This window comes from Silene latifolia, chromosome 10 (genome assembly GCF_048544455.1).
Source record: "Silene latifolia isolate original U9 population chromosome 10, ASM4854445v1, whole genome shotgun sequence".
In the NCBI taxonomy this organism is placed as follows: Eukaryota; Viridiplantae; Streptophyta; class Magnoliopsida; order Caryophyllales; family Caryophyllaceae; genus Silene; species Silene latifolia.
In genome coordinates, this window is record NC_133535.1 from 34,809,344 (window position 1) to 34,829,154 (window position 19,811).

Here is a 19,811-nt window from a genome sequence, read left to right on the forward strand (position 1 = left end):
TTATAGTACTCGACAACTAAATCAAAATCTTGACCTAAATTTCGCAACTCTTTCTTCAATTGAAACAACAAAGGCGCGTTAGATTGGTCATACATTTCCTGAATCTCATTCCATAACTGTTTCGCTGATTTAGCAAACAGAAATCCACTCTTAATCTTAGGAGTCATAGAGATGAGAATCCAGCATCGTATCATGTAATCACAGCGTAATCAGGCCTTGTACTTATCTGACGTAATTTCAGGCATAGCAATGGCGCCATTGATGAAACCTTATTTGTTCTTCGATCCAAGCACAAGAACGACTCCACGAGTCCAATTAATGAAGTATTTTCCATTGAAAGGAGAATTAACAAGCGACATTTTCGGATTATTAGATTGAGACAGGAAAAACAGCTCATTGTAAGGTAAAATTTTGTGTTTTTCGTTGAATTTGTGAGAAAATTGATTAGAAAGAAGCGAAATTATGCGGAAACAAACGAACGAATTAACGATTTGATTGAGAAAGAAAAGATGATTATCTGGATTAAGCGACAGGATTTATCCCGCTCCGACAACATGTGAAATCATCAGACTTGATGATGAAACTTCATTAATGGAGAAGGAAGCCATTAGAGCTTGAAGATGCCAGATATTTGTTGAGAGAAAAGAGTAAATAAAGTGTGATTGTAATAGAATGAAAAATGTATGAGAGATAAGTTACAGAGTTGTGTTTCTTCTTTATATACAAATTCAGTTAGTCTATTCTAATTAACACAACCAGCTCATTAATCCGTGTGCTTCATGCGATTGGTCCTCATCCTACACCTTGTGCTTGTGTTTCTTCATCACTATTAGCACACTCTTTCTCATAGATGTATTCCATCATATTTAATTTAAAAGTAGGAATTAACTTGTGATTCGAACTAATAATAGCGTGTTTTATTGGTCGTCACCTCTATCGTTCCTTGTTCATTAATGTTATTATTTAATTAAACTGAATCGCGTTTGTAAAGTGTATTTTCTTTTCTGGAAACCTATGATAAGAATTTTACGGTTAAGCATGTTTGTTAGGATTAATCTTAAGATGGATGACTTTTTGGAAAAGTTTTCAAGATGCGCATGAGTGAGGCTAAAACGCGCTGAAAATGAACCGTATTGATCTGTGACCAAGTATACAGTCTGGCGAGTTACTATGAGTAACCTCTTCTGGTCCGTATTAGGTCGGCATGTTAGACCGAGTCTATTTAACTTTGACAAGATCTCAACTACATTTAAATATATTCGATAATTCACTTAAACTACCTGTACGAGAGAGCATATGATACAGAGTAGAGGTGGCAATCGGGTCAGTCGGGTTGAGTTTGGGTCGGGTCACATCGGGTCGGGTCATATCGGGTCAGCATATCCTTTCAGGTCGAGTCGGTTCGAGTTCGGGCCGTTATCGGGTCGGGTCGTTTCGGATCAAATGATGTATCGGGTCAGGTCGGGTTTGGGTCGGGTCATTATCGGGTGCGGTAACTTAATTGCATTACTATAATTTTTTACCATTAAATTTAGTTTTTAACCTATTATTTGGTTTAATTACTTCATTACTAAGTCAAACATATCAATCTAAACACAAAATCACTTTCATTTTGATCAAAATTAAACTTAATAATTGTCGGGTCATCAATTTAATCGGGTCAGCATCGGGTCGGGTCAATATCAGGTCGGGTCTGGGTCGAGTTCGGGTCACTGATAATCGGGCTGTGTCGGGTTACGGGTCGGGTCAGGTCGGTTTCGGGCCACAATACTTTCGGGTCTCATCGGATCGGGTTTGCTCGGGTTCGGGTCGGGTCAGACTTGCCAGCTCTACGGAGTACCATCTTTTATCCTCAAGGCTCAAGACGAATCAACTAATCAAGGCAGCCAACCATTATGAACAATTAACTATGAAGGATGCAAATTTCAGAAATTGAATAAAGAAGTAAATTCAAGCTTGTACTTGATGTAAAAATGGGACCCAGGTCTGAAATGTTAAACTTCTGCGATTTTAACTCAAAATCATGTGAGTTTTTTCAAGAATGGTCGCGTATCATGTGAATTCGAACATGCATACGTACCTCTTACATTAAAACATCATGTTATACCACTTTCCATATATAAAAGAAAGTCCCATTTTAAGCTATGGACTACTTCAATTTTATACAAAATATCAAACTTTAATTTTACAGTCATGAAACTCATAGTTACTGCCCATAATTGTTACTCTATCTTGGTCTTAATCACCTTGATGCTAATTACACTAGGACCTCCAACTTATTCTACACCTCAACATGGTAAGTTCTTTTTAGGTACTAGGCAATTCAGTATTTATGTATGACAAAACTTTTATCGTAAGGAATTTAGTACTCCGTAGTATAATTTTAATTCCATATAAATTTTAGATTAATGCAGAGTATATTTTTATAAAAATTATTAAAACCAAAGACTCGGTTCCAAAAAAGAAAATGAAAATGTCATGTAAAAATTAAAGGAAAGGGAGTAATAATTGTTCCTTGAAAAATATCACTTCTATCTTTTTACAAGATGTTCAGTATATAATAATTTTTTTTTTTGGTACATTTCAGTATATAATATATATGGCTATAGGAAATATACTCGAAAAAAAAGTATAAATTTTGAAAAAGGAAAACCATAAATCTAAAAGACAAAATAAAAAATGTACTCAAAATATACTCGAAAAGGGCCTTTAAAGTTTTTAATATTTAATCTTTTTAGGTGTTGTCGGAATCTTACATAAAAGCAGTTCTATGATCAAAGGGGATTCAAGTAAGGCTCATCAAAAGGTACGTCATGCACTTAGAATTCCAAAATTCATAAGAGAGACGGTCTTTTACTAAAGTTAGTGAGAGACCTCTCTCATAAAAGGTAGTTATCATTTACACATTTTTGTGATGTAACTATACTTATCTAGTTATCTTGATAGTTAATAAAAGTTCAAAAGCTAATAAAAATTCTTGTATATAGGGCAATAGTGGAGAAGAACTAGGAAAAGAGTTATACCCAATGGGATCAAGCTTGCCAGATTGTACACATGCCTGTGGAGTATGCTCCCCATGCAAGAGAGTCATGGTTAGCTTCCGATGCGCCTCCGAATCATGTCCCGTCGTGTACCGGTGCCTTTGCAAAGGCAAATATTATCATGTTCCTTCTTCCAAATGATGCTCTGTACTACCTTACAGTTTTGGTTAGCTAGGGCTCTGGTTCAGGTTTCAGTACTCGTAGCAGTTGGTAAAATTAGGACAAAGTTGGTTATCTTATATGGTAGGAACTTTTCCTTGGGTATTTTCAACTATGTTACTCAAATTCGCCTCTATCAGTTGTAGGAATTTCGAATACGATATCTATTTTCTGAAATTTTTTGTCTGCTCTAAAGAACAGTCAATCATGCACAGTATTACCGCCATGCATGACGAACGTCATTGATCGAGTTTCTTCAATTGTTTATTTGCCAATCTGAGAGGACATGATACCAGTATTACACGAACAGTCAATCATACACAGTATTACACAAAATTTAAAATGAACAAAAAACTTGTAGAGAAGTCAAAACAGAATAATTAGGACTCTAATTATTCTCCTCTAATCTTGCTAACAAATCATGTGTATAATATCTTTAGCTTATTACTCTCCTAATTTGTAGAGATTAGTTATTCCATTCACACATTAGTTTGTATTATAAATAGCAATGTAATTCCCCTACTGTATTCATCACAAAATATATACAATCTACATTCCTATATGGTATCAAGAGAAAGGTTGAATCCTACCTCATAAAAACCTCCATTTTTTTTTTTCCGTCTTTCCTACACTCGATCGCTATGTCGGGTGCCACAATCCCTAATCCAAATGATCCTACACATCCTTTTATCCTCATCAATGTGCATTCCATCGTCAAATTTGATGGTACCAACTATCGTCAATGGCGCACCCAACTAGAGTCGCTGTTCGACGGTTATGGCCTTACCTCGTTTATTGACGGGACTGCACCACCCGCTACAACAATTGCTGCCACCGCTGACAAGCAAGCTGCCCTAAACCCAGCGTATGCCACCTGGTACCGGCAAGACCGTTTGCTCTTTTCGGCCGTCTCTAGCACCCTTACCCCCGCTGTCTCTCCTATCCTCAATCGTATGGCTACGACTCGCGAAGCGTGGGATGCCATTGCATCATCCTATGCTCGCCCCTCTCGTGGCCATATAAAACAACTCCGCCACAAACTTAAACATACTACCAAAGGAGCCTCATCCATCTCCGATTATATGAACCGCATCAAGACTATTGTCGATGAACTTGCTCTTTTGGGTACCATTATCCCAAACGAGGATATCACTGATCAAGTACTCGAGGGTCTTGATGACTCCTACCAACCTGTCATCGATGCAATTAACGCTCGAGACACTCCAATTCCTTTCCCTGACCTTCTCGAAAAGCTAATCAATCGAGAACTCACCCTTGCTCACACCACGACCCATCCCTCCCCTTCTCTCGATTTTCCTGCCGTGGCTCATCCCACCTACACCCGCCATAACACCTACACCCGCCCTAACCATTCCGCTGCCTCCACCAATCCACCAATCGCTGCCTCCACCAACCAAAACCCTCGCAACCCATTCAAAGGAAAGTGTCAATGGTGCCATACACAAGGTCATACCCTAGCCTATTGCACCATATTTAAGAACCTATACCCTGATATAAAGGTTCCGCCCTATCCTCGTACCAACCAGTCCCCTGCCCAAGCCAACCCTACGGCCCTCAACTCCCCCAATCCCTCCCCCTGGTTGTTAGACAGTGGCGCGTCGCACCATGTCACATCGGACCTCGATAACCTTGCCCTTCACCAACCGTATGATGGTACCGATGAGATAGTCATAGGCGATGGCACCGGTCTTCAAATCCTCCACACTGGTTCCTCCTCTATTTCCTCTTTTAAACTTCACAATATTTTTCATGTTCCATCAATGCACAAAAACATCATTTCCGTCTCAAAATTTTGTCTTGATAATAATGTAACCATTGATTTTTGTTCTACGTCTTTTATTGCGAAGGATCTTAAAACTGGAGCTGCTTTGTTCACGGGACCAGCCAAGGATGGAGTTTACTACTGGCCCATGTCGTCGCCGCCGCAAGCCAACGTCACCTCCCTTTCCACGGATGACCTACACCATAGATTTGGTCACCCTCATTTCTCTGTTTTAAAAAGTATTGTTTCAAGTTTTGATTCCAAAACAATTATTACTAATAAAGATTGTTCATCCTGTCATTTGTATAAGAGTCACAAATTACCGTTTAAACAATCATCACTTAAATCCGAATCACCGCTCCATATAATATTCAGTGATTTATGGTCATCACCCGTCCATTCAATTAATAGCTTCAAATATTACGTCATTTTTGTTGATCATTTTACTAAATTCACATGGTTATTTCCGCTAAAGAAAAAATCTGACACTCACTCTATTTTTCTCGCCTTTAAATCCTTAGTCGAAAAACAATTCAATACTCCGATTAAAATTTTTTATTCCGACAATGGTGGAGAGTTTGAGAAATTAAAACCGACTTCGCTAAATTCGGAATTCAGCATCTCACCTCTCCCCCTCACACACCGGAACACAATGGCTTCGCGGAACGACGACACCGGCACATAGTTGACACTGGCCTTGCTCTTCTCGCGCACGCCTCCATGCCCTTGCAATATTGGTCGTATGCCTTCCAAATTGCCACATATCTCATAAACCGTATGCCCACCCCCACTCTCAAAAATGACTCTCCTTATTTCCGCCTTTTTCGCCAACATCCCAAATACAATAACTTCCATAACTTTGGAAGTCTTTGTTTCCCCTGGCTTCGCCCGTACACCCACCACAAACTTGAGGCCCGGTCCATCGCTTGTGTGTTCATTGGCTACTCCCCGTCCCAACACTCTTACCTATGTCTCGACCCCTCTACAAACCGGGTATATATCTCTCGTCATGTCCGCTTTGTAGACACCACCTACCCTTTCGCCACCTTGTCACCCCCCGCTGACCCTCTCCCCACATCAGCTGAATGGTGTGACATCCCCGTCCCTGCCCCTAACCTCTCTGACCCTCCTCAAACCGCACCCGTGACAACCCCACCTGAACCTGACACCCTTGTTTTGGACCCTGCCTCACCCACCAACTCCCCTGTCTCCCCCGCCACACAGCCCTCCCCTACTCCACCTCCACCACCGCCTCCTCCGCCACCTCCCCACCATCATGGAACCCGAGCCTCTCACAATATCTTTAAACCTATCAATAAACTCAACCTCACCGCTCAACTCCACTCTCCCGAACCTACCAACGCCAAACAGGCTCTCCTCGACCCCACATGGAGATCCGCCATGGAAACACAATTCCAGGCTCTCCAAAATAACCGCACCTGGGAGCTTGTTCCCTCATCCCCATCTCAAAACATTGTGGGTTGTAAATGGGTCTTTCGCACCAAATACAATCCCGATGGCTCCATCCACAAACACAAAGCCCGACTCGTTGCAAAGGGATTCCATCAACGACCCGGACTTGACTACTCGGAAACCTTTAGCCCAGTCATTAAGCCAGTCACGGTCCGTCTGTTGCTCAGTCTTGCCGTTACCAATGGTTGGCCGCTCCGTCAATTGGATATCAACGATGCCTTCCTTCAAGGCACCCTCACTGACACCGTCTATATGGCACAACCGCAAGGTTTTGTTGACCCATCAAAACCGACCCATGTTTGTAAACTTCGCAAGGCTCTCTATGGACTAAAGCAGGCCCCACGGGCTTGGTACAACTAACTACGCTCGTATCTCCTAAGCGCTGGTTTCACAAACTCGATTTGTGACACCTCCCTTTTTGTTCTCCACGGTTCTAACCCTCTTTTTGTACTCGTATATGTTGATGATATTATTGTTACAGGTGCTTGCTCTACCAAAGTCCCTGCCTTCATCTCCGCCCTCTCCGCCAAGTTTTCCCTTAAAGATCTTGGCCCACTCTCGTACTTCCTCGGTGTTGAAGTGCAACCCAGTCCTCGCGGCTTGTTTCTTAATCAACATAAGTACACACTCGATCTCCTTGCTCGTGCCAACATGTCCGATGCCAAATCGGTTACCACACCAATGGATGCCTCGGTCACTCTCAGTCTACGTGATGGCCCGGCTCATGATAATCCCACTCAATACCGGACCCTAGTTGGTGGCCTTCAGTACCTCTCCCTTACTAGACTGGATATCGCGTATGCCGTTAACAAGCTCTCTCAATTTATGCATGCCCCTACGGTTTGTCATTGGAATGCACTCAAACAACTATTACGTTACCTAGCTGGCACTCCATCTCATGGTATCACGATTTTTCGTCAGTCACCCCTTACTCTTCACGCCTTTTCTGATTCAACTTGGGGTGGTAATCCTAATGACCTCACTTCGACAGCTGCTTATGTTGTTTACTTGGGTCGAAACATTATCTCATGGAGCTCGAAGAAACAGAAAACAGTGGCCCGTTCCTCTACCAAAGCCGAGTATCGTTCAGTTGCTAATGCTATTGCTGAACTTCTTTGGCTCAACAGTCTACTCACTGAATTACGCCTCAAAATTCCTGCTTCGCCAGTGGTGTACTGCGACAACATAGGTGCTACAAGCTTCAGTGCTAATCCCGTCTTCCATTCGAGAATGAAGCATCTTGCTCTTGATTATCACTTTGTCCGAGAAAAGGTCCAAGATGGTTCCTTACGCGTTGTTCCTATCGCTAATGATGATCAACTTGCGGACGCACTCACAAAACCTCTACATCGAACTCGGTTCGATATGCTTATGTCCAAGATCGGACTTTCCCCGAGGCCGTCCATCTTGCGGGGGGATGTAGAGAAGTCAAAACAGAATAATTAGGACTCTAATTATTCTCCTCTAATCTTGCTAACAAATCATGTGTATAATATCTTTAGCTTATTACTCTCCTAATTTGTAGAGATTAGTTATTCCATTCACACATTAGTTTGTATTATAAATAGCAATGTAATTCCCCTACTGTATTCATCACAAAATATATACAATCTACATTCCTATAAAACTGACTACAGATTTGTTATCGAAAAAGGGTTTCAGGATCAACTGTTCTACCAAACATTGGTTTTCTGAAACCCTAGAGAATTCCAAACAGGACCAAGCAGATTATTAGCTGAAGAACAAAATTGATAAATCATACTGTAAATTTTTAAATCAAATCACATTCATTGATATTTTCATTTTGTTTTGTTGTTGTACATCATATTCTATATACACTTAAAAGGTTTATCGAACAAAAACATTAAGCAGACAACATATATGGTGATTTTACTGATTTATACATATAAAACATTTATATACTTTCAAAGATTACTACGGGGACTACTTATCATCTTCACTATCCAATTCGAATCCCTCAGCAGCTAAGAGGCGGCTAATCTCTTTTTTCTTTTCCTCCTCAGCCTTCTTGCGCATCAAATCCCGCTTCTTTAACACAAGTGTATGCCTCCTAAGTGTTGTTTGGAAGTTTTCTATTGAAGCCTTTTTTTCTCTTGCTAGTATTCTCTTCTCCTCTTCAGGATCAACCTGAAACCGTCGTGTAATCAGTATTACTCCGACATCCCATATAATATTGCGTATGGCGTAGCCTTGTCTAACACTGGACACTCAGGACATGGATATTATACTTTGAAACTTTAAGCCAAAAACAAGAATGATTTTATAAAATAGCGACGTCTGACATGCATCTATATATGATACTTCTAGCCATATTTGAGTAACATAGGGACTAATTATAATCTTATCCATCTTATATCAGAAGTTACGCTATGTCTATGTCTGGGATACTCTCCTGCCACAAAGAAAACTTTCTTTGGATATTGACACTCACACTTGACCTTACAAGGCAGTACGGCACCCCTCGGGAGTAGGGGCAGAGGCAGGGGTTAACATCATGTATTTCACAAAGGTACACTTCCTCAGGAGTATAATGGTATTCTTTAATGATGAGGAACCAGAGATTTTCATAGGATGAAACAAAGTATAAGACTATAAGCTGTTGGCAATTCGGTATCCATAATCTCTATCAAAGGAATCAAAAGAACAAGATAATAAAACTTTCAAATGGTTTGGCAATAACATTTTAAGTTTAAAAAACTGATGACTAGTGACTTATGCAGAAATTATACAAACAACCCATATCACACGAGTTTGGCAATAACATTTTAAGCTTAAAACTTAAAAATCTAATCTATACACTCAAGAAGGCGCAGCTCAAGCTTTCTTTGCCAAAACACTATCAAATGTTCATAGACCGGACTGGGGATAGTATAGACGCTTTGTTCAAAATTGGATTCCCTTAAAGATAGCTTTTTCCCATTGGCCAATCTTTTTATGACCATTATTCACATTTGACTGTTATGAAATATTATTATGTAATATTATATGGATGTCCATATGTTAGGATATTCTAGAGATATTATATTATGGAAACTCTACTCTATTGTATGTGTATATATAAACCCCTCATAATGCAATAATACATAGTTTTTGTCTCTCTCTTCTATTCTCTCTCCCTTCTCTCTATAACTATCATTCCCTTTGTTTCACAACACGTTATCAGCACGATAGACTCCCACCACTTCTCATATCTCTTTGAATGTCGTATAAATTACACCTGATTTTCTAATCTCATCTACGTAGCAAATTAAAAGAGTATAACAGCAAGGAAGCACTTGGTTTTGACATGCGTGGACTTGGTGACCAAGTGATGTTTATAAGAGTTGTCCACCAAACATGTTAAAATATTAATTTATCTCATTCAGGTATGTTTTCTATACATTGCTTACGGTTGTTCACTTTTATATTATATATACTCCGGTACACAAAACAAGTAATTATAGTATACGACAATTAATAAACTGAAGAATACTCGGTTAATGTTGACATAGTAATTCCCATATCTATGCAAAGCAATAAGAAATTTATTAGCCCGTAAAATTTATATATTTGGATCTGAAGTTTTATATTTGCAGTCAACAATTCTTGAAAAGGGACATATCATATAATTTTGGACCTGAAGTTCCAAAAAGATTTATTTTACAAAGATGAGAGATATGTCCATATTATGACTTTGGCCTGAAGTTCAAAGTTTTAAAGGTGTGTAATATTTTAACACCGTCTCATCGATCTGATATATTCATATTGTATAAGTGTAAGTGGACAAAAGTCCACGTCTATGAAATATATGAACCATTGTTCAATTTAAAGCGGTCTTTATGAAAGGCAAATTTATTTGCGAATTGATTCTTGTTCACCTGAAGTTGAACAGTATAATGAGATATGAAATTTAATCCATTCTTTGAAGTGAATGTGACATCTCATAAAAGACTCGTCTATAGCGAGATCGAGAATATGGCGTTATGATAAGCCTAATATTGCGGCCTTAATTTAGCCTAATAATGTGGCATTTGATGAGCCAAGTAAAGAGGCCTTAATTGAGCTTTAATGATGCGGCCTCATTGAGCCAAATTCGTTCATCTTGGAAAGAACATATCTCATGAAAAAGTAATGTGAGACTCTCATATACACTGAAAAATCAATATGAGAATGGAAGAATATTATATACGGGTTAAAATTTTAACAGATATGGTAATAATTATATGAGACATGGATGCTACTTTATCTAATTACTTTTGTCGTTTTCGTTTATGCGTGTATTTGCCAATGCCTTAATACATAACTTGTAATAAAATTTCATAATGGTATAGTTATAGCACAATTGCTCATAAAAGTATGTGATCATGGCAATATTTACTTTAATTGGCATTTTCATTCGAGTTTGATGGAATTTTAATGCTAGGTTATTAGGTCACAATTTTTCAATTGAATGAACAAAAGGATGTTATTATTACCAACAATGCTGGTTTTTACTATAAAGAATAATTAACGGTCACGATTTCTCATCTCTTTGATTTTGTTTATTAATTCCGTTAAGTTGCTCTACTTATCTTTATTAATGATAATGTGTATACTAGCATGTTAAGCCATTTTTGCAAGTACATGGTAAGATATGCATAGTAACTAGTCTAACTTATTTCATATTCAGTTATTAAGTATTTATTCAATTATTTGATAATAGTATTTAAGTAGTAAGTTGTAATCTGTATTTGTTTGATAGAGAACGTTAATCTTAACCATGATCAGACATTAATAATGTGATCCGTAATATAATTTATTATGTTATTAGTGAATACATAGTCCAATGAAATAGTTATCTAATTGATAAGTATGACTTAATGCAACTTATTTTGAGACATAGATACTACATGTTTTGATAACAAAATGCTTACATTGCCATATTGTATCATTTAAATTTAATATGGGACATTGAGTTTGACACTCCTAATCACGTGAACATCTTTAGTATTTAACTAGGTTTAGTGATTTTTATATGATAATAATAATTTTCATGTTCACTGAAATAATATTGATGAGTCTTGCCTACATGTATGAGACACTTGTTGTGTCCTATGTCACATCATTATGAAAGATTGTCCTGGATTGTGGGCAACTAAGAAAGTGGACATGAAATGATTCAAATGTGACAATAAAGGCCATCCGGGTTCTTATTATACCCGTTTTGATAAACCTAAAGTTTATCCTAAAGAAAATATAAGTGCTGAAACTCTCTCGTGTAAATTTATTAAAGGCGAGACATTACACGAAAACTGAGTATATTTAATATTGGAGATCACAGTTTGATTATTATATGGAATCGTTAGTCTCCAAATTGGGCATTGTGATTCAGCACATTGAAAAACCAACTGCATAAGACAATTAAGGTGGATATAATGATTTATTGCCCATTAAATCTATCTGGTATAGATAATTTTTACCACCTTAGGGGGAGAATGATAAGGAAAAGCTGGTAAAAACAAATAAGTATATTATCCCCAACTGGACCTGAAGTTCAGCAGTTTGTTTTCAATATGAAATACATCGAGTAGAGGTTCGGTGAATTAGAAATGATGGTATTCATTTCGTTATGAAGATGTATTATACTACCAGTTTCATCACCTTATCAAAATGTAATATGTTACATTAAAATCTATGATTTAATTATAGACAGTTTAGCCCTATATGTGGTATAGCGAGCTATACATTAGTCATAGAAAATATATGTAATGAAAATTAGATTCTTGCCAAATTGAACAATAGCCACACGTGGAATGTAGTGTGAGAGTCATATCGGTTCACATATTTCAAGTAATAAGAAAACGGCAAGAATTAGCAGTTGGTACTCCTATGGAGTTAAGAAATTTGGATGTCCCGGAAGCGACATAGATATCTGAATAATAATAATAGATGGCCTATATAGAAAAGGAATGGTACCAAATATATTCAGATATCATTGATCAGTACTGACAATAGCACGAGATATTGAAATTATATCGATATGTTTAAGGAACCGATATGCATTTGCGCGCGGAATATAATGGACTAGATAATGGGGATCTTATAAGTAAGTCCAGTTTTGATTGTCGACATATAATTTATGATTATAAATGAGCTCATGGACTAAATGTCCAACTATTGACCTGAAGTCAATTGAAATTATGAATATTGGAAAATGAAACGCATACGGTTTGCATTATCGAGTCATCATCATGTGTATTTAGAGATTAAGTTCATTTGCATATTAATTAGTTTTATTTTATATAAGTTATTGCATTGTTTTAGAATGTTGTTTAGAATTAGTTACATATCATATGCATGCACATGATTAATTATATTGTTATATTTTGATAAATATTTTAAAAGGAGAAATGTTATCTTACGAGATACTCCAACGAGGATAACTCTCTATAGGAGCCTCTTGAGTTTTGGGAACTCATGATTATATATGAACCTCTACGACACGAATGAAAAGTTATCGTGATTATTTCCAAAATGGAATATTTAAATTCATGTAGAGTTTACTTGAAGGAAATTATTATTGTCTCAACCTGAAGTTTGAGCATATGAGAATAATGATTTAAATGAGTTTCATGCTAAATATGTGAAATTAATTTATGGTCCAGAAGTACCATAAGGATTTGAAAATAATAGTCAAAGTCTACAATGAGAATGTTAATTCATACATATGTGGTTTATCAAAGATAAGCGCTCAAAAGTATTGGATGATTTATTTAATAATTATCGGATTGATTCTCCTTATGATAAGGAATTAAGGAATGATGGCTACACTCTTTTTCCCTTCGTCTAGGTTTTCTTGTCCCAATGGGTTTTTCCTAGCAAGGTTTTTAATGAGGTAGCACAATAAGCGCATTGATACGTTATGATTATTAAGACGAGTTATTCTTGACATATAATATTATGTATCTATCAAGAAATTCTCTATCACTATTGTGGAAGTATTATTTGAAAAAGATCCAAGAGTCATCACAAATGACTACACCCAGATTGTGAGTTCTAATGAAATATGAAGATAGAGATTATCAAGGATTTGAAGATATCAAGTTTATCAACTATAGTGGATTTTATTCAACTATCGAGACGAGAAGTTACGTTAAAGTATGGTTCATTTCAAGATACATCAAGTTATGTAATCATCAGGGAGAGTAACACGCGTTGTACTCTTTTTCCTTATCCATGGTTTTGTCCCACTGGGTTTTCCATGAAAAGGTTTTAACGAGGCAACTATTATTATGCGTGTTTGAAGATTAGTGTACTCTTTTCCTTCGCGATTTTTTTCCAAAGGGTTTTTCTAGTGAGGTTTTTAACGAGGCATCTTCTTCAGTAATGGACATCCAAGGGGGAGTGTTATGAAATATTATTATGTAATATTATATGGATGTCCATATGTTAGGATATTCTAGAGATATTATATTATGGAAACTCTACTCTATTGTATGTGTATATATAAACCCCTCATAATGCAATAATACATAGTTTTTGTCTCTCTCTTCTATTCTCTCTCCCTTCTCTCTATAACTATCATTCCCTTTGTTTCACAACATTGACTAATTTTTTACCGCGGTCCTCCTCTGTAACCTCTCATTGATGGTCTCAAATGATGACTTCTGAACCGACCCCGAATCATTTGGAAGCTAAGGCCTTGTTTTTGTTTGGTGAGTTACTATGATATATTAGTTTATCCTTGCTTCGGTTTGTTTGTATTTCCATCCCATGAAATAAACAACAAAGAACTTTCACAAGACATGTAGTGGCAATACTTGGATAAGCTCTCGAATTAATCTAACCTAGCACTGTTCTTGAGATGAATCTAAGTTAATAATGAAGGCTTCCCATAAAGACTAACGAGCATCATTTTTCTATTGAATGCTGGAATTAGAAGATAATTTTGCAATGGAGCAGATAAAGATTCGCAATTCATTGGTTTCGGATTATGATACAGTAAAGTAAATGACTCACTCAACTCGTGAGTTTCTGTATATTGCTAGATACAAGTCCTCTTATTCAATTCTCGTCGCAATTTTCATCATGGTCATTCGGAAACAGTCTTTTTGTGTTGCTAACATAAGGGGGTAAGGTTGTTTATACCAGGCCCTTCTTAGAAGGCTTTTAGACACTAAGGTAATGTTAGTTATTGGAATAAATGAATTGATACCTTTGATCGAGCACGTTGCCGTGCTCTCAAATTCATGTCACGCTGCTGTTGTTCAGCCCAAGCTGCAATCGCCATATCACCACGCTGATCAAATGCCTTGCGCTTTTTAATAAGCCACTCCATCCATGCTTGAGACGCCTAACATAAAAGACAGATATGTAAGTGACTATGCTGCATCCTTCAGAAATGCAATAATTTATAATACCAAGTGAGGAAGATGAATAGCAGCATTTGAAACTCTATTTTGTAGAAACTCTTCTTTTGGAGAAAAAGCAAATACAATTTTTACCTTCAACGGGTCAACCCGATTTTCAACATCATATTCTTTCCTCTTGTCTCTATCCATAAGCAGCTCATAGGCTGCTTGAACTTTGATGAAACGGGTCTCCGCTGTTTCACCTTCCTCAAGATTGCCTCTACCGTCGTAGACTAAAAATGCAAAACATCAAACCTTTTTAGTAGAAACACAATACTTAACACAATCTTCATCAGACCAAAACAATACTCCCTGCTATTCTTAGGAATCGCACCCATTCACTATTGCACAAAAAATTTGGAGAGCAAGTGGTAGACCAGTGGCAAGGGGAAAAGATGAATGATGAAGCTTGACTAGGAGGGCAACGAGATATTCGTGTATAATTCAAATTGCAAGGGTAAAACCGTAAAAGAGACATTTGTTATCCAAAACTTTATCAAACATAAAAATGGGGTAAAATCTTATTGAATAGGCCAAAAAAACGAAGCAATTCCTGAGAAAAAGGAGATGATAGCCTAATGATTAGAAAACAAAGAACCTGACGAAAGTTAACGTGTGTTGGTACAAAGACTCAATGCAATTTTGGTGGAAGACAGTCCAGCAAACTTAATGTTATTCAAAGAAAGATTCAAATTATATTTGATTTGATTATTAATTTTTGCTTTTGGCTAATCAGCCACAGCATCGGCAGCATTATTAGCGTACTCCAAAATTCAATACTGAGAAACAATATCTATTTGGCGAATTGGTGCCTCATCAGAATCACAAATAAGGTCAATACGGACTAAATGCTTAACTCGTGGTGAATTTTTTTTTCTGAAGGCATATTCGTTCCCACCAGAGCCTTAAAAAGGTGAAAAACAACTCTGATATCAGACTGAAAGCTTCATGAAAACAGTTACATGAGATGCAGACATTTCATCACCATAGCTTTACTACTTTTCAAAGAACAGCCAACAGGTACTTATTTCAAGCTATGGTAGGATGATTGGCCTATGTGACAGAAGAAAAGGTTTCTCGTTTGTACCATTATTCCTCACATCACCATCCACCTCCTTCTAGAACCAGTCCACAATTGTTTATCCTCAAGGAACCCATAATGAGCCAATCAGTTTAGTGCTTATTTGTACACGAATGGAAAAGGAGAGTAAAACTATTAAAATACGATAAGAGAAAATAAAAAGCAGCCAGGAAAAAATCTATCGCCACACAGCTACAAGCTCAAAGAAATAACACTGATAAAAAAATCAAAACAAAACATGATTAAAGTTTGGCAATCACAACTCCAGTTGCTTCATCCCCATCTAATTCAATCATGAAAACAAATAAAGCAACTTGAGGAAGTCAACTCCATACATTCACATATTTCTCCCTCCCTGCAGTTCTACAAGGACAAAAAGTATTGCTCATTTGCTCGAGTGCAACACACACTTTTGACCTCTGACACTTCTGGTAAATCTTTCTTATACAAAGCAGGTACACAATAAGAGAGGCCCAACTGCTGAGCAACAAAGTAGTTACTCGACCAATAAAGTCAAAACCTAAAGAACAATGGATACACCAAAATATTGGAACAGCCCTTGTTTTAAAGATCCATTTTGTGCCAAAATACAGTCACGGTATGGTGTCTAAACAGTCGATGGTCTTATCTTGTCATTAAAAGAAAGAGTAAAAGGAAAAACTGCAAAAAAAAAAAAAAAAAAAAAAAAAAAAAAAGGTTGAACATTTTCGAAGGTTGTAAATGTAGACACATACTCCCTCCTATTCATTCATTTCCTCCCTCATTCCTTTTTAGGTAAGTCGGGTTTTCTTCCCTCTTTCCTTTTTTGGTAGCTTTTGTGTGGTCCAAATTTAATTACATGTGGGGTAGAGTGGAATAGAGTGTTTTGTGTGGTCCAAAATCATTCTCTTAATTTTTGTGCAAAATAGAAGGGGGAGGAAATGAGTGAATAGGAGGGAGTAATTAACTTAATTTAAAATAAGACATGACAATACATAGCTCAATAATGATAGAACTAGCAATATAATATGACAGATTTTAACGAGAAATTTCACGACTGATAAAAATACGATCTCCGTACATCAACATATGTTTCATAAATAATTTACAGCATCAATTTATGCCCAAGAATATGAAGATAGGATGGCCTAATATCTAAATTACTAACCTTTACATTAAAGGTTTTCGTGCAAGAACTGATTAGAAAATTGCCTGTGGACAGCACAGTAATCCAAGGGGAAGGGGTCACCAATTACCACAAACTCAGTCTCAGCACATACTTAAAAAGGGTAGGCCAACCAGCATTATAACCTGCTGCTAAAAATAATATTAGACCCCTCTTCATGCGTAGAGAAAAAAAAAAAACACAAGAAAAAATCTACAGTAATTAACTCTTTGAAGAGGCTGAACCAAAATTACTTGCACCAGAGATTTACAATGACATAAACCGCTTATTCATTAAAAAACAAAAAATAAAAAGCCAATCACCTGTTAACTGAACCGCACACTCATACTACATCATTGTGTCTGTTAGCATAAGACAGCATTTTACATGCCTACTCAAGCGTAGAAATCTATAATACACACACAGATTAATGATAATATATATTGCAAAAGATAACTGCAGCCAAAAAATGGTCAAGGCAAGGACATAAACACATACCATCAGGATGGTAAAATTTGGCCAAGCGTCTGTAAGCAAACTTTATTTGCTCGTCATCTTCATCCCCCTCTAACTCTGTAAGTTACGACACACAATCATATAGTCAGGCCACAATATGCTAGAAAAAGCATATGAATATTTAATACGGTATCTCAGATTTAGCCCTTAGAGCTTGTTTGGATACCAAAATAGGAGGAATGGGGTGTGTTTGTTTGGATACAATTTCCCTCCAAATCTTTCTTATGTTGGGAGGGATTTTGATTTGCTTTGGAGGGAGGAAAATAGATCCCTCCATTTCCCTCCCCCTTATTTGATATCCAAGCAAGGGAGCCCTTTCCTTTCCCTCCAAATCCCTCCATCCAAACAATTGAAACAAGGCATTAAAATCAATCAAGAAGTCTATTTTATAAGTAATCATGCGACACAAAAGAAAATTCAATGAGGAACATTTCATAACATTGCACATGTAGCAAGAAATTGACAACTTCATGTGCATCGTCCAACCATTTACGAACCAAGCAAGATTGAACAAAGAAAACTAAGTTGGTTGTATGATTTAAGGGTAGGAGAAGGATCTACATATCTCTACATATAAACATATTCCATTTGTTTACAGTTAAGGACTCGAACTTTAATTTTGATTTTTATGGAGCCATGAACCAGTATTCTTGGGTTCTATATTATGATGGAATCAAACAAAACGAGTTACTAAATTGATTGCCCTTCTTTTAATTGTGAAGTAACGTCATTCCATTCAATTCTGAATGCAATTTCATTGCAAATAGGTGTGGGGATCTCTATATCCAATCCCTTAATTCTCCAATTGTCACTTAGTAATGTTTCAACTATTGTAAAGTCCCGAACTTTCTACCTCACTAGTTTATCAAATAGTGTCAACCAAGTTTACTAGCTTAAAAATTAAGTACTCTGTAAATAGTTTACATTTGCTTTATTTTGTGAGGTACAAGTTGAATTATACTAGCAAGTATATTCTTCCTACCATATAAAACACGGAAGGTATTTGTAAAAGGGAGGGAGTAAAAATGAAGTACAAACCGAGAACATCATAAGGAGACTTCTCGCCGGTCCAATTAGACGCTTTAGCAACATATCTCCGGTGATTCGATCGCAACCACGTCTTATTTTTCATAAAATCCGATGACAACAATGAAGAATCAACAGAACGCGAAGGAAAGGCGGTCAAATGAGACGACCGAAAATGGAGTTTTCGGCGTAAAAGACTAACACCATGGTCTTTGCAGCATATCGCCATGGATGTAAACACAGCATTTGGGCGACATATCGCCCTCAAATTATGGCTCATATTAAAATCAAACAAGGTGAATTGCAGAATTGAGTTGTCAAGGATGGAATTGAGGGAGAGAGAAGGAAGAGTAATTGGGAATTAGGGTTTGGTTAAGAAGAGGAGGAGGAGAAAGCGTGAAGGAAGTGAATAGAGTAAAAAAAAAGTTGGGGAAAAATCAAACTAACATTTGAATCTCAACGGTACAAGTGTGGAGAATTTGATGATTTCTGGGTTTTACTTTTACTTTTACAGACCGAGGCTCACAATTATGTGGATGGATGGATACTTTTGGTTCCATCACTCGTTTTTTACTCTTTAGATCCCACCAGATTCTGAATCTTACAATACGTAAGTGGGCCTAGTCTTGTGTAGTTTGGGTTGGAATCTTAGCTAAATCTGGTAAACGGGTCAATTAGGTTAGTTTGGGTTTGCAAAAGTTCGGTTCAGGCTTAGTTATTTCGATCTTGGGTCATTTTCGATTATCAAGCTATTTATGGCTAATAATCAGTATGCAACAGTAGATAGTAGGCCGGGTCAAGTTAATTTGAGTTTCAGGTCAAGCTTGGGTGTTAGTTCGGGTCGGGTCAATTTTGTTAGGTATAATCACCACTATCATCTTATTTTCAAGTGAGTTATTTAGAGGTGTTTGGCTGGCTACTTTGAAATGGATAATCCATTGTTTGGTTGGAGTGATTTGGAATGAAGTTTTAGTTAGCGGATGGATTCTAAATTTAACTCCACCACAACCTTTTCAAATCTCGTACTCCTTTCTTTGAGAATCAAACTCCATTCCCCCGTTTTACAAATTTATTTATGGTGAACCAAACAAACGTGAATATCTTTAGGTACACATTATGAAAAATTATAAAAATTTGATATTCTTATAACATTCATGACTATAAATCAAACAAGATCTCACATGACTATGTTTTGTGT

The 19,811-nt window shown here is 37.1% G+C and overlaps 2 protein-coding genes across 2 annotated transcripts; one reads left to right on the forward strand and one right to left on the reverse strand.

Annotated features, from left to right (window-relative positions):
* Positions 1-2,171: 2,171 nt before the first annotated feature.
* LOC141608924 (uncharacterized) lies at positions 2,172-3,431 on the forward strand. The gene is made up of 3 exons (XM_074428243.1): positions 2,172-2,296; positions 2,739-2,806; positions 2,988-3,431. Exons 1-3 carry the CDS (start codon positions 2,194-2,196, stop codon positions 3,180-3,182), a joined length of 366 nt encoding a protein of 121 aa, XP_074284344.1. The 5' UTR covers positions 2,172-2,193; the 3' UTR covers positions 3,183-3,431.
* Positions 3,432-8,224: 4,793 nt separating this feature from the next.
* On the reverse strand, positions 8,225-19,154 carry LOC141605474 (uncharacterized). The gene is made up of 5 exons (XM_074424261.1): positions 18,626-19,154; positions 17,570-17,644; positions 14,940-15,079; positions 14,651-14,788; positions 8,225-8,604 (listed from the first exon to the last, which is right to left on the reverse strand). The coding sequence occupies exons 1-5, from the start codon at positions 18,891-18,893 to the stop codon at positions 8,401-8,403; spliced, it is 825 nt and encodes a 274-aa protein (XP_074280362.1). The 5' UTR covers positions 18,894-19,154; the 3' UTR covers positions 8,225-8,400.
* Between the last annotated feature and the right edge of the window lie 657 nt (positions 19,155-19,811).

Coding starts and splice junctions, on each gene's coding strand:
- LOC141608924 (XM_074428243.1), top strand. CDS start 2,194: ATGAAACTCATAGTTACTGCCCATAATTGTTACTCTATCTTGGTCTTA. Junction 2,297..2,738: donor TTATTCTACACCTCAACATG/GTAAGTTCTTTT, acceptor TAATCTTTTTAG/GTGTTGTCGGAATCTTACAT. Junction 2,807..2,987: donor CAAGTAAGGCTCATCAAAAG/GTACGTCATGCA, acceptor TCTTGTATATAG/GGCAATAGTGGAGAAGAACT.
- LOC141605474 (XM_074424261.1), bottom strand. CDS start 18,893: ATGAGCCATAATTTGAGGGCGATATGTCGCCCAAATGCTGTGTTTACA. Junction 14,789..14,939: donor ATCGGGTTGACCCGTTGAAG/GTAAAAATTGTA, acceptor CTTTTATGTTAG/GCGTCTCAAGCATGGATGGA. Junction 8,605..14,650: donor GGCAACGTGCTCGATCAAAG/GTATCAATTCAT, acceptor CGACGGTTTCAG/GTTGATCCTGAAGAGGAGAA.